Consider the following 15,226-nt stretch of genomic DNA (forward strand, 5'->3'; position numbering starts at 1 on the left):
CCGTGTTGGGCGTGGCCGAAGGCCTGGCCGGCCCCGCCCCGCCCCGCCCCGCCCCGCCCGGGCGCCCGGAAGCCGGTGGAACGCGCGGGAGGGGGCGCCACCGCCTCAGACGCCGGCTGCGGGGCTGTCGCGGGCCATGGCTGCGCGGGTGGTCACTCTCGGTATTGACCTGGGCACCACGTCTGTGAAGGCCGCCTTGCTGGAGGCCGAGCCCGGCCACCCACCTGGGTTCGTGGTACTAGCGAGCTGCGCCCGGGCTGCGCGGGCTGAGGCGGCGGCGCCCCAGGTGAGGCAGCGTCCCGGAGCTGCGTCGCCTCAGGGAGCCACTCTTGTTCCTCAGAGGAGGCCTCCTCCACACCCTGTTTCTTGCAGGAAGCCTCCCTGACTTCCCCAGCCCGCCCGACCTCCGCCTCCCTGCTGTAGCTCCCTCGGACCCGTGAGACGTGAGATTCGGTCCCGGGAGCTTGCCCCGCTGCCGACGGCGATCTCCGGGCCGTCTGGCCTCCGCGGGCCTCGCTGTGGCTCCGCGGCCCGCGGTGCTCCCTGCCCTCCACCTTCTGTACTCTGACCCGCGGGAAGTTGCTGCCCTGGTCTGTGCAGTGACCTCGGGCCTCCTCCTGTCTGCCCCTCTGCACCTCCCACCTGCCGGTGTCCTCAAGTTCAGGCTTCAGTTTGTTCCCCAGAGCAGAATGTGGATTTTCCTCAGGAACTAAGCTGTGGAACCCGGGCCTCAGCGGCCTCTGCTCATTCCGCAGGGGGACTGTGGTCTGGGGCAGGCAGACACGGGCAGCGAGACACCGGGACCCAAAGGCTGAGACGCCCTGGAGAAAGGACAGCGGAGAGACAGGGGAGATGAGCTGATTAAAATGTTAGAAACAGGTTGGGGGCGGGGGGGGGGCACCTGGGTGGCTCAGGGCGTGACTCCGGGGTCCTGGGATCCTCCCCGGAGGGAGCCTGCCTCTCCCTCTGCGGGTGTCTCTGCCTCTCTCTCTGTCTCTCATGAATAAATACAATCTTAAAAAAAAAAAAAAAAAAAAAAGAGAGAGAGAGAGAGAAAAAGATCCGATGGATCATTATACATTAAAACTAGTGTCTTGTGAAAGCTACAGGGTAGAAATGGAGAATTTCACCATAATGGGATCTATTTGGAGATGTGGGTTCAGAAAGATCATCAGTCCTTAGAGCTGGATTTCATTAATTCCCTGAAAAAGGTAGCTCTATGTTCAGTTAACTGACAACAGAAATTAATATCCAGGAACTTTCTGTATAACTTTATGACTCCCCCCACCCCCCAATCCTGCTTGTTCTCCCAGTTCAAATCGGTGGCCTCTAAGCACTTTCCAGCCACAAACCTGGATTTTCTAAGCCTCATTCCCAAGAGCTTGTTTTTCACAACCTCTTGCCACGTATCTAGACTCAGTTCTTTAGGGTTCAGAGTCCATCTTGGTCAGAAACATTTCAGAGGGTAAAGAGTTCAGGAGCACTTAGCCTTTTTTTTTTTTTTTTTTTTTTTTAGCATTTTCATAGAGACTCAAAATTTGGTTGGGGCAACAGGATATATTTTTTTACTTTTAAGATTTTTTTGTTTTTAAAGATTTTATTTATTCATGAGAGACAAAGAGAGAGGCAGAGACAGTTTTGGTAATTTGTGGTTTTCCAGAAATGCATCCATGTGTTCTAGATTGTCTAATTTGTTGGCATATAGCTGCTCATAATACATTTTAAAAATCGTTTGTATTTCCTTGGTATTGGTTATGATCTCTCCTCTTTCATTCATGATTTTATTAATTTGAGTCTTTTTTCTTTTTAATAAGGCTGGCTAATGTTTTATCTATCTTATTAATTCTTTCAAAGAACAAGCTCCTGGTTTTGTTGATCTGTTCTACAGTTCTTCTGGTCTCTAGTTCATTGAGTTCTGCTCGAATCTTTATTATCTCTCTTCTGCTTGGTGTAGGTTTTACTTGCTGTTCTTTCTCCAGTTCCTTTAGGTGCGAGGTTAGCTTGTATATTTAGGTTTTTTCCAATTTTTGGGGGGGAGGCTTGTATTGCAATATATTTCCCTCTTAGGACCACTTTTGCTGTATCCCAAAGATTTTGAATGTTTGTATCTTCATTTTCATTCGTTTCCATGAATCTTTTTAATTCTTCTCTAATTTCCTGGGTTGCATTTGGATGGAAAATTCTGTATATATCTATGAAATCTGTTTGGTCCAGCATATTATTCAAGGCCCTTGTTTCTTTGGTAATGTTGTGCTTAGAATATCTGTCATTTGCAGCAAGTGCCATGTTGAACTCTCCTACTATTACTGTATTATTATCTAAGTGTCTCTTTACTTTGGTTATTAATTGATTGATATACTTGGCCACTCCTACATTAGGGAATAAATATTCATGGTAGGTCTTGTTGGATAGACCCTTTAAGTATGATATAGTGTACCTCTTCATCTCTTACTACAGTCTTTGGGATAAACTTTATCTGATAAGAAGATTGCTACCCCTGCTTTCTTTATTATTATTTTTTTTAAGATTTTATTTATTTATTCATGATAGACATAGAGAGAAAGAGAAGCAGAGACAGAAGCAGGCTCCATGCTGGGAGCCCGACGCAGGACTCGATCCTGGGACTCCAGGACAGCGCCCTGGGCCAAAGGCAGGTGCTAAACCGCTGAGCCACCCAGAGATTCCCCCCTGCTTTCTTTTGAGGACCATTTGAATGGTAAATGGTTCTCCACCCCTTCATTTTCAGGCTGTAGGTGTTCTTAGGTCTAAAATGAGTCTCTTGTAGACAGCATATAGATGGGTATTGCTTTTTTTTATCCAATCCAATACCCTGAGTCTTTTGATGGGATCATTTAGCCATTCAACATTCAGAGTAAGTATTGAAAGATATGAATTTAGTGTCATCATATTACCTATTCAGTCCCTGTTTTTGTGGATTGTTTCTTTGGGTTCCCTCTTTCTTATACAGGGTCCCCCTTAATATTTCTTGTAGAGCTGGTTTGGTGGAGAGGCAGAGACATAGGCAGAGGGAGAAGCAGACTCCCTCTGGGGACCCTGATTCGGGATTCGATCTCAGGACCCCAGGATCACGACCTGGGCCACCCAGGTGCCCCAATCATCAGGGTATTTAAAAATGATTATTTCACCACATGGAGTATGAAATGGAGGCATGTTCAGCTCTGACCCTGTGGGGATGAGCCGCAGAGCTGAGATTACAGGGAATGGGTTTAGACACTCACTGCCTTTTCTCTTGAAATAGGGCCACTCTTTCTTGTTTTTCTAAATAGGCGCCACAGTGGGTGTAGAGCCCAGTATGGGGCTTGAACTCACTATCTTGAGATCAAGATCTGGGCTAAGATCAAGAGTTGGGTGCTTAACCAGCTGAGTCACCCAAGGGCCCTGAAATAGGGCCACTTCTTGAAAACTGCTTTCCCTGCTTCCCACAGCGTTTGGCAGGCTGTTCTGTGTACAGGCACACAGTGTGCCACACCTACCTAATGCAGGGTTTAGGAGAGGCCAGTAAGAGCCCCCCTTGCATCCTCCACATGTGTTTTGTGCTCTGGGACACTATAATTCATCTGTAGCAGTATATCTCAACCTTGGCAATGTTGATACTTTGAGTTGTGGGGAGCTGTCCTGTGCATTGTAGGATATCCAGCAGTATTCCTGGCCTTTACCTACTACATGCCAGTAAATCCTTCCTACCCAGTTGTGATACCCCCAAATGTCTCCATATTGCCAAATGGGCCCTAGGGAACAAAAATCATCCCTGGAGTGAGCACCACTGAACTATGGAAATGCCTATGACCCCGTCCTTATGTCCATACTTTTCACTCTTAAGAAGTACTGTATACACCAAGGTCAAGCTTGGCAGCTGTATGGAAGGTCAGGCTTTGCAAATAAAAATACCAAGATTTGCAAATAAAATACCAAGATTTTTGAGGGAGTCTCTGTTGACCCTTTCTGAGTTAATTTCTTTTTTCTGGGCCTCAGTTTCTTCATCTGTAAAGAGGGGTGTGTTGGGGACATTGAGTTTCTAAGTTCTTTTATCAAATTTAAAATTTTAAGATTTGATTTGGTTATAGAGAGATGGATATTCTGAACCAAGGAATGGAGACAGCATTCTTCCTGTTACATTATAGGTATGCCCACTGTCTGAGAGCTACTCCCTGATCACACTCACCACTAAAACTCAAACTACTTGCTGAACACTGACTGTCCCCTTGTCTTCACTCCCACCTGGTCCATTTCCCTCCTCCACTATCCCCACCTATGAAACGAATCCACCCTGGGTCCATTTTAAACAGTGGCTCCTCTGTCTTGGGTTGATACACCATCTGAGGCCATGTGGGAACTCTTAACTAGCACTATCCAAAAGAAATTCTAGCCACATATATGACCCACACCTGAATTTTCAGTTTTCTAGTATTAAAAGTAAAATGTAACAGCTGTAATTAATTTTAAGTGCATATTTTATTTACTCCAGTGTATCCAATATACTATCATTTCAATATATAATAACTAATATAAAATTATTAATAAGAAAAAAATTATTAGTAAGACATTGTGTTTTTTCATATTAAATCTGAAGCCTGGTATGTATTTTATACTTAAAATACATCTCAATTCAAGTGCCCAGTCATGTACCTCCTCTCTGCTGGTGTCTCACTGTCTGGTCAGTTCTGCATGTTAGAATGTGGGCTTCATCAGGAAAATGATTTGCGCTCTCTCTGCGTTCCTTGCCTCATCCTACCCATCCCCACCATCCTTTTTTCCTGCTGCTTTGATCATGATAGTTTGGAAGTGCCCCTGCCCAAAGCCAGCAGTCTGACAGGGCATGTGAGGGGTTTGTCCCCAGGAGGGGAGGGCTGCACTCTGCCCAGGGAGGGGAGCCTGGGGCTTGATGCTTTTGCAAGACCATAAACTTTTCAGTTCCCCAGAGACCAGGCATTTATTAAGAGCTGAGCCACATTTCTCTTCTCTTCTGAGTTTTCCATGGGTCCTTCTAGTTGTTAAATATAAGTTTATTTTGTGCCTTGAGGTGATTTTTGTGTGCCAGAAACATTTTATTTTGGTTGAAATAAAATTAAGTATTCAATTTATTAAATTCAGAACCCTAGTTCTTACTTAAGCTTTTAAATTTAGCTTATAAAGCTGTTTCCATTTATATGTCTAACATGTAGCTATCATTTTGAGGACTTTGAATAATGTTTAATGCCATTTCAGTTAACTACCTTAGTTATACATATATATGTGTGTATATATATATATATATACACACACACACACGTATATAATATGTATGTATACACACATACACACATACATTACAAAGGTGACCTAGGTCAAATTCTCTTAAATATTTATATTTACCTAAAATAATAAATACTCAAAAAATTCCTTAAGCTCAAATGTTAATCAAATAGGTATGACTCTTTTAAACATGCCTGTTTAATTCTTGATCTTTTCTTGTTCTTTGAAATCTACTTAATCATGGGATGCCTGGGTGGCTCAGTTGGCTAAGCATTCAACTCTTGATCTCAGCTCAGGTCTTGATCTCAGGGTCATGAGTTCAAGCCCCACATTGGGCTCCACACTAGTTTTGGCACCCACCTGAGATCTACTTAACCATCAGGAAAACAATCATGTCATCTGGGTTGCTTTTCCAAGTATATATTTTGTGGTGGCCTCCTTAGCTGTTTGAGACTTCTTACTGATTAGAGGCATCTCCTGGGATGGGATGGGTCTTGGAGTCTGACTTCTAGTCTTTAACAGGAAATTCATAATTTAAAAGAAGAGATGGTCATGGAACCTAAATATTTTGGTGTGAGTCAGCTACTTTTGAAGTTATATTAGACTGTACCTCCCACCCATTTGGATATATACTGCTTGATTGGTTTTGGCATTTCATGTTCTCTAAGATATTTCATTGTGTTTTCGCTTTTGACTCCAGAGACCTTTAACCTTTTTAAAATCTTATATTCTATTCATATTCTTGTCTCTTAGGACCATTTGGCTCATGGATATTTTTTTAAATAAAGATTTTATTTATTCATTAGAATACACAGAGAGGAGAGAGAGAGAGAGAGCGGCAGAGACACAGGCAGAGGGAGAAGCAGAGGGAGAAGCAGGCTCCATGCAGAGAGCCCGACGTGGGACTCGATCCCGGGTCTCCAGGATCACACCCTGGGCTGTAGGCGGCGCTAAACCTCTGAGCCACCAGGGCTGCCCTGGCTCATGGATATTAGTATGCTGTTTGATTACATTTTCCTTATCTCTCATGACTTTGTTTTTCAAAGTTATTCTGCCTAGAGAAGTTCCTAGGGAGGCAGCAAATCAGAAGAAAAGGCAAATCAGGAAAAGATTGTCCTGTCTTTTTTTTTTTTTTTTTTTTTTAAGATTTTATTTATTCATGAGAGACAGACAGAGAGAGAGGCAGAGACACAGGCAGAGGGAGAAGCAGGCTCCATGCAAGGAGCCTGATGTGGGACTCAATTCTGGGGTCTCCAGGATCAGGCCCTGGGCGGAAGGCGGCGCTAAACTGCTGAGCCACCCGGGCTGCCCTGTCCTGACTTCCTTACATCTCATTTCCACCCCCAAAAAATCTCTATTATCAGTGTCTCTCTGGGTAGCTTATATCATTGCCTAATTAATCTTCTGATGGTGGTATTATCCCATTCAGAAAACCCGAGGGGCTTCCCTTTGGATTTGGGAGGAGCCCCTCATCCTGGGGCTTGAAGTCCCTATTGGGTCCAGTCTCTCCTCTTTTATAGCCTCATCTCCCACCAGCCTCTGACATGGACCATCTCACTGGTGTTCTGCCCAGGTATTCTCTGGGTTACTTCCTTGCCTGCCTTGCCTAGGGGGTGTTTGTTGCCAAGTCTAAGGCCTGGCTCTAAAGGCACTCAGGAAATGTTTGCCAGATGCATGAGCTAAAGTCCAAATAGAAGCAAATGCTAGGGTTTGTCTTAAAGTACTTTAGTCCATGAGGCCTTTCTTGGCTACACCCTTCCTGCTAGGTTCCTCCCTGCTGTGTTCCATCCTTCCTGTATCCCAACCCTGTGTGTGCCTTGTGATAGACATTTAGCGTCTTCTTATATTACGGTCTTTTTTGAGTTTTCTTATCCTTCTTGCTAGTCTTTCTATTCCTATAGGGCAGAGGCAGTGCTTTCCTTAGCTTAGACTCACTCACAGTGGAAGGCAGAGCCTTGGCCATTTCTGAACCTGGTCCGCAGCAGTGCCTCACCTGTGTGGGAGGCAGTGGAATCTTGCCCACTACATTCCTGCAGCAGGCCTTTCTGTATGTGGTGGAGAACCTTCAGTCCACATGTCATCCCTGAGGCTAGCCAGCAGGTCCTGGAAGTAACCCCAGGGGAATTAGCTTGGCACCCACTACCCTGGAAATTGCTTGAGGCCTCTGCCCTCCTCCCCCTGCCTGTCTGTGTGCCCCTGCCCAACGTGTCCTGTTTTGTTTCCAGGGGCAAGAGCAGGATGTGAGCAGAATCATCCAAGCCCTAAATGAATGCCTTGCTGCCCTTCCTCGGCAGCTGCTCCAGGAAGTCTGTGGCATTGGAGTGTCAGGACAAATGCATGGAGTCATGTTTTGGAAAACAGACCAAGGTACTCTGGGCTCTGGGGATGATCATATGCTCCTAGCAATCACTGTGGGATAGCAAAGTGCTGCAGAGGTCACTCCTCTGAAGGATCAGGTCACCTGCAGTGGGAATGAAATGGCCTATGCCGACTCTTGTATTTTGTGTATATCCTTTCTCATACAAATGTGCGATGAATAAGCAAACTCTCCACTCACACACTGTCCATAAACAGGGTGAGGGACAAGTGCACTTTCTCTGATTCTCATAGGATTCAGTAGGGTGAATTTCCACAGCTTTCTCTTTATTGTGTCTCAGAGCCTCAGTGCAGACAACTGAAGATGAGTGTAGTTGTAGGAGATACCGAAACACAGAGGAAACTTTTGAATTTGGGCATGATTTTTGTTGTTTGCCATAATCACAGATACTTGTGATTTTTTAAATTTTAGGACATTATTTTTATGGGCTCAGGTGCTAAATATTATTTTGTTGGTTGTCTTACATCAGAAGGTCTGCCACGGTGCAGAGGTAGGTGACCTGTTCTGTTTGACCTCCGGGAGGAGACTTATTAAGCCACAAAATAGCAATGAGTGCTTTACATGCCTGGTACTGGGCTCAGGATGTTACCCGTATGATCTCATTGAACTTTCCCAACATCTTTATGATGTAGGTTACATTATTGTGCCAATGAGAAGTGGAGGTTCAGAGAAGGTTAATATGCTCAGGGTCACGTGGCAGCATGGTGACTCCAGCATTTGAACCTAGGTTTGTCTGACTTTGGACACTGGGCTCTTAAGGGCTTCCTGGAGGGCCAGAGCTGCAGAAGGGTGCAGTAGCTCCATGAATGGAGGAACTTCTCAAAAGGATATCCAAGGAAGGATTTGGATGTTATGAGTCCCTGTTAAAGCAAGCGTTAAAGGACTCTTTTTAACTATAAAAAATTCTATATAGATGTAAAAGTAGGGAGAATTCTATTATGAACTGACACATATCCCTCACCTGCTTCAAAGCTATCAACATTTCACCGCAGGTATTTTAAGTAGAGGACAGATGGCTACTTTGGGGGCTGTAGTTAAAGGGATTTGGAATTTGGATTCACCCCTTTTTGCCTGGAGAGCCAGTGATTCCAGTTCCCCTGGGCCACGTGAGTGGTGATCTGCCTCTCAGCAGCATGACAGATGTCTAGGGGTACATCCTTTGATTAGTCCCCAGGAGGGCCTGGGTGACTGCGGAAACTAGTGCAAGACCTCTTACTCCTTCCCTCTTTCTCATCTGTCTGTTGTCAGGCTGGTTGGGACCACAGGAGCTGCTTGGCTCCAATCAGTAATGGGGGAGAAGGCTAATTACGGTGTTAGAGCTGGCCTCTCAGAGGGAGTCTAGGTTGTAAAAGCTTTTTAAACTCCTTAATTTTGCATTAATGAGAATAAATGTCCTTTTAATACTAAAGCCCTTCCCAAAAAGGACAACAGACGTCCAAAGATTGTGGTCTGGTCATCAACTTCTCTTTCTGCCTGTTTCCTGGACTCTGTAACAACCACACAAACCGTTGCCCACATTGTTGGAGAGAGCTGCTTAATATTTCATTGAGCCAGCCCACATGCCTCCTTGTTTTGTTTTCTACTTCTGGGAAGGAGGGAACCCACTGTTTGACGATGATAATACTTTCTTAGCAGAGTTGAGTGAAATCATATTTGGGAACCCAGTCAGTGTGTTTTTAAAGGTGGCCACAGATTAGTTTGGCTTCAGTAACTACAATATATAAGGCTCCATGCTAGACCCCATGGGAGACATAGAAACGAGCAGATGAAGCCCTCACCTTCCAAGGCACACTCAAGGCAGTCAACATAGACAGGCACCAGTGAGCCGAGCAGAGAGCTAATTGCTTCCACGAGGGCATAGGCCAGCCAGCGGGCAGAGAGGAAAGGCGGTGAGAGTGTCTTCTGAGAGGCCTGTGGTTATGCCTGTAGACTCCATTTCTAGGCTCAGTAATAGCAGGAGAGGAGTGGGGATCATAAAACCAAACTAAAGGCAAGCAGCCGACTGGGCAAAAACGTTTGCTAGTCTGAATATGGGTACATATAAAAAACTAATAACAAAGAAATGACAAATGGCCCTGTGGAAAATGGGCAAAAGATACCAATGGGCAGTTCCTAGAAGAGGAAAAACAAGTGGCTAATAAGCATATGAAGAGATGCTCAATATCATTAGTAATTAGGGCAGTGTAGAAGAAAACAACAGCGAGAAATCATTTTCCACCCAGTGGATTATAATACATCAAAGTCTGAAAATGCCAAGAGTTGGCAAATGGAGTGGAAAATTGGTTTAGAGGACAGTTTGGCGGGGCCTGTTAAAAATAAGAGAGTACTATGACTCAGCAACTCTGCTACTTGGAATCTGCTCAGGAAAATTAGTCTTACACGGGTGTGCATAAGGACGCCTACTCATGGTTGTTTGTTGCCTCCTTGTTATGGTAGTGAAAGCTGGCATTTAATCTCAGAGGAATGTATGAATAAATGTTAGTGTGCCCATGTTGTAGAAGGATATGCAGTAGTTAGAAAGAATAAGGTACATTCATGTATACTGACATGGAAGGAACTCCAGAACATTTGTTGGATGATAAAAACAACTCCTAGGAAAAGAAATATAGTTTAGTGCTATTTGTTTAAAAAAAAAACGGAAAATAAAATAAAGTCAACCAAACCAAATCAAATATGTGGTGTCAGTGTAAAAACTTTAGGTGGTTATCCACAAGGGCTAACAGGGACAGGAAGGGGGCTGGGACCCAGGTAGGGATATAAGCAGGCCTTTGGCTTTATCTGTAATATCTGAACATCTTATACTGAGAATGCATTCACTTACCACTTGTGTAATTATAAAATTAAAAATATGTTAATTCTTTGCCAAGAAAAAAAGAAAAGAAAAGAAAAGAAAAGAAAAGAAAGAAAGAAAGAAAGAAAGAAAGAGGTAAGCAAATATCAAGCTGAATTCTGGAACAGATTTAATTCGAATCTTGGTTCTATCACTTTAGTAGCTATGTGACCTTTAGCAAATTTTTTTTAACTTTTCTGTGCTTCATTTTTCTTATACAAAGGGGATAATTATCATATCTGTGATAAGGCTATTATATAGATTCAATGAATTGATATTTTTGAAGTGCTTTGAATAATACCCGCTACATGGTAAGAACTCCATATTTGTTTTATAAGGCAAACAAAATAAAAATGATAGTTCAAAAAAAATTTTTAAAGGGTTTTGGAGGAGGAAAAAGGGATTGGAAAAAAGCTGTAGAGATCCAGCTTTAGGTCTGGAATAAGAATCCAGCTTGAAGTTTAAGTACAAAGGTAGTATATGGTTGTGAAGATGCATTGCTTTGAGGAGCCCCCCCATCCCCACACCCCAGGTGAAACTAAATATGCTTCAGGTACAAGATTTGTAACTTGCTTCCCTGCTCCTCTGGTTACTGGCCAGGGATACCAAGCAGAGACTGACAAGATCCCTCAGAGCCTTTGCCTGGACCCATCCACCTGTAGTATGTGTCCCCAGACATGCTTAATGGCTCACTTCCTTACTCCATTCAGGTCCCTCCTCACATGTCACCTTAGAGAGGACTTCCCTGTTCACCCTCCAAATATCTATTGCTGCTATATGTTTCTTCACAACAATTAAAAGTATCTGGTATTATACATTTGCTTGTTTATATTCTATATCCCTAGTGTATAAGCTTCATGAAAGTAGTGACTTTTCCTTGTTCATTGCTGTATTCTCAGGGACCGGAACCAGTGCCTAATAAATATTAGATACTTAATACACATATCATTCAGTCATGCACATATGAATGAATGAATGGATGTTCATGGCCTGAAACTAAGGAGGGAGGGGCAGTTAAGTGTTTTCTTTGGTTCTGAACGAACAAATTTATAAGAAAATGTAATGGTTTTGGCTTCTGAATCTGGGGCCTGAGATCAGAAATAGCCACGAAACAGTTGTATGTGGGGCTTTGCCCTGCTTTGCTTTATGGCAGGCAATGTTCTCATGTCACATGGAGGCCAGATTCTCATCTCTGTCCATTGCATCTGGAGTGTTCTTGCTGCTGATAACTTTTCTCAATTGGCATTTGATTGTCAACATTCTTTTCTCATTCTGCTTCTGTGGTTGTAGTTACATTGTGAAGTGTGAGAAATCTCCCTAATATGAGGAGAGGATAGAACAAAAGATATGTAGGAGGGTGTATTCTCTTTCTTAAAGGCTGTTGGACGTGTTAGACCATGGACAGAGTTTAGAAGGTAAGATTCATTTCATCATTATCATCACTAACATTGAGTACTGCGTCAGATACAGTTCTAAATACTTTACATGTGTTAACTCATTTAATACACACAACACACCCTAACCCTTCCCCTTCCTACTAGTTTGACAATAAAGTTAGCACATGACAACGAGATACCAGGACCCAGGAAACAGTTATAAGTGTCCTCTACTTCTGGACTTCCAGATACAGTTGCTACCAAAATGCTGAGCGAGCTTGACTGGTGGCTCTCTCCCCCATGACTGGTTTCAAAAGAATCATAAGAGAAAAACATCAAAGCAAGGGGAGAACACTGTGAGAGAACTGAGGGTGATGAGGCTATTTTGAGTTGGTGTATGTGGATTGATGGTTTGGATCTGAGGCAAGAAGCAAACTGCCTTGCCTGTGGGGATAAATCAGGGGGGAACTGCTGGTTCCCCTGGATTGTCATGGCTTTGGGACAAGCAGAACCTTTCCCCATACCCAAAGCAATTCAGGTGTCTTCAGGAATAAAATCAAAGCAAATCACTCTCCCCAAATCACAGGGCTGGTGACCTATAATCTAAGGACTCTCAAAACATTGTTCCATCCTGGGGGGCAGAATGGAATCCCTGACCTGAGGAGGTGTTTTGCAAGATGGTATGGGTTAGCTATGGATCCACCCCAGGTCTTATCCATCCTCCCCTGACCCTTTGGGGCTGACAGGGACTGAGGTCTAGCTCATTTACACTGCCTGACAGAGTAGCCAATACTCCCAGGACAAAATGAGTTCATGGACCAAGACAATTAAGATATTTGAGGTTCACAGCTATTTCATAAGAAAGACATTGTGCTGAGTGATTTGATGGAGATTTTTTTTTTAAGATATATTTTAAAATTTATTTGTGAGAGAGAGAGAGCACATACAAGCATGAGTGGGGCAGATGGAGAGAATCTTCAAGCAGATTCGCTGCTGAGCTCAGAGCCCAATGTGGGGCTTGGTCCCATGACCTATGAGATCATGACCTGAGGTGAAACCAAGAGTTGGATGCTCTTGGAGCCACCCAGGCACCCCAGATGGAGATTCTTTCAGAAGCAGAACTATTAGAATATATAGTCTAAGAATTTAAAATTAGCCTGATATACATACTAAAATATATATGAAAGGAGAATATTGGGGATCCCTGGGTGGCTCAGTGGTTTAGCACCTGCCTTTGGCCCAGGGCATGATTCTGGAGCCCCAGGATCGATTTCCTCATCAGGGTCCCTGCATGGAGCCTGGTTCTCCCTCTGCCTGTGTCTCTGCCTCTTTCTCTCTGTGTCCCTCATGAATAAATAAATAAAATATTAAAAAAAAGGAAAGGAGAATATTAGCAAGAAACATTAAGAAGAAAACATAAAAAGAACCAAGCAGAAATATTAGGTATAAAAATATAATAGTTGAAATAAAGAATGTAATAGATGAGATTAATAGCAGAATGGATAGAACTTCAGAACAAGTTAGAGAATGAAAGAGGCAAATTTAGGAAATCTCTCAGAAGGAAGAAAGAAGAAAAGGAAATAGAAAATATAAAACAAAAAGTAAGACATATTGAAGATACAAATCGAAGCACTAGTGTCTGAATAATGGGAGATCCAGAAAAGGAAAAATAAAAGTGGTAGAGGAGGAAATATTTGGAGAATTAATGGAGAAAATTTATCATAATCGATAAAACAAAATTTAACTGTCCAGACCAAAGGGGCCCATGGAATGTTAAAGAAGAGAGAGCAGGAAAACCTCACAGCTAGATGTAGTGAGCTTTTAAGGATTTCAGACAAAATTCCAAAAGCTTACAGAATGAAAGACCAGATTCTATATGAAAGAATTAGAAGCATTTAACTAGATATTTTTCAACAGCAACATTCTATGTAAAAATGCAATGGAATAGTATTTTGGTTCTTTTTTTTTTTTAAAGATTTTATATTTATATACTCATGAAAGACACACAGAGAGAGGCAGAGACATAGGCAGAGGGAGAAGCAGACTCCCTGCGGGGAGCCTGATATGGGACTTGATCTTGGGAACCTCCGAGATCACAGCCTGAGCCAAAGGCAGTTGCTCAACCACTGAGCCACCCAGGCGTCCTGTATATTGGTACTTTATTGTTGCATAACAAACTACCTCCAAAACCCAGTGACTTAAAACAGCAACGATTTTATCATATCTTTTTTTTATAATAAATTTATTTTTATTGGTGTTCAATTTACCAACATACAGAATAGCACCCAGTGCTCATCCCGTCAAGTGCCACCCTCAGTGCCCGTCACCCATTCACCCCCAACCCCCGCCCTCCTCCCCTTCCACCACCCCTAGTTCGTTTCCCAGAGTTAGGAGTCTTTATGTTCTGTCTCCCTTTCTGAGGAGTCTTTATGTTCTGTCTCCCTTTCTGGATTTTATCATATCTTGTATGATCTACTTCTACAATCTGACTGAGCTACTCTACATGGGGTTGACAGAGGTTGCTTAGTGGTATTCATCTAGTAGACAGACTGGTCTGAAGGATTCAAGAGTGGCTCTATTCAATGCCTGATGCCTTCATGGGGAAGCCTGGAAGTCTAGACTCAGCTGAGGATGGCCTCCTAGATTCCTGCATGTGAGTTCTCCATGTATGGCAGCCTCAGGGTAGTGGGACAGATTTGCTCCCCCAGAGCAACCTCTGTCAACCCCATGTAGAGTAGCTCAATCTGCCTGTAGAAGTAGATGATACAAAGTAGAGTGGCTGGCGTCCTCCAGAGTGAGTACTCTAGGAGGCTCTGGTGAGAGCTGCAAGGCTTCTTTGACCTAACCTTAGGAGTCCTAGGATTTCACTCCACCTACATTCTCTTGGTCAAGCAAATCATCACAGCCAGCATAGATAAGGAAAGAGGACTTAGACTCTATCCCTTAATGGAAGGAGTAGCAAGGATTTGTGGTAATCTATTACAAATATACAAAGTGTTTTTAAGTATTGAAGAAAAAGAACTTAGAACCTAGAATATTACAACTGTCCTTCAAATACAAGGATATGAAAAAATATTTTGAGCCATATAGGCCTTTAGATATTTTGTCATAGAACAAACTATCTGGAACTAGTTTTGGGTAAAATATTTAAATAAGAGCAGAGAAAAAAATCCAGAAGATTTCCAGAGATAAGTGAGATAAGTAAAGATGGCCAGATTCCTGAGTAAAGTTCGATATCTAAAAATCAATTACCTAGGACCAAAGGAAAAGAGGAAATATATCCATCATCATCTGGAATCAAGTATAGGTAATATCATCGTGATAAGGGTTGGAAGGACAGAGACTAGGGGACTTGAAGGCGTACCAAATTTCTTTTCTTACAGGGTGGGA

At 43.2% G+C, this 15,226-nt stretch overlaps 1 protein-coding gene across 10 annotated transcripts in view; it reads left to right on the forward strand.

Annotated features, from left to right (window-relative positions):
• The window catches only part of SHPK (sedoheptulokinase), a 44,214-nt gene that overhangs the window by 12,452 nt on the left and 16,536 nt on the right, over positions 1–15,226 (forward strand). For 8 of the 10 annotated variants that reach the window (XM_072778970.1, XM_072778972.1, XM_072778971.1 and 5 more), the window contains one exon: positions 7,479–7,620. In XM_072778970.1, the coding sequence (XP_072635071.1) occupies positions 7,587–7,620 (34 nt within the window). In that variant the 5' untranslated portion in view covers positions 7,479–7,586. Of the gene's footprint in view, positions 1–69; positions 287–372; positions 869–7,478; positions 7,621–15,226 lie in introns of those variants that run through there. The other 2 variants (XM_072778976.1, XM_072778969.1) reach the window with 2 other exon arrangements.

The sequence above is a fragment of the Canis lupus genome, chromosome 16, assembly GCF_048164855.1.
Source record: "Canis lupus baileyi chromosome 16, mCanLup2.hap1, whole genome shotgun sequence".
Lineage (NCBI taxonomy): Eukaryota > Metazoa > Chordata > Mammalia > Carnivora > Canidae > Canis > Canis lupus.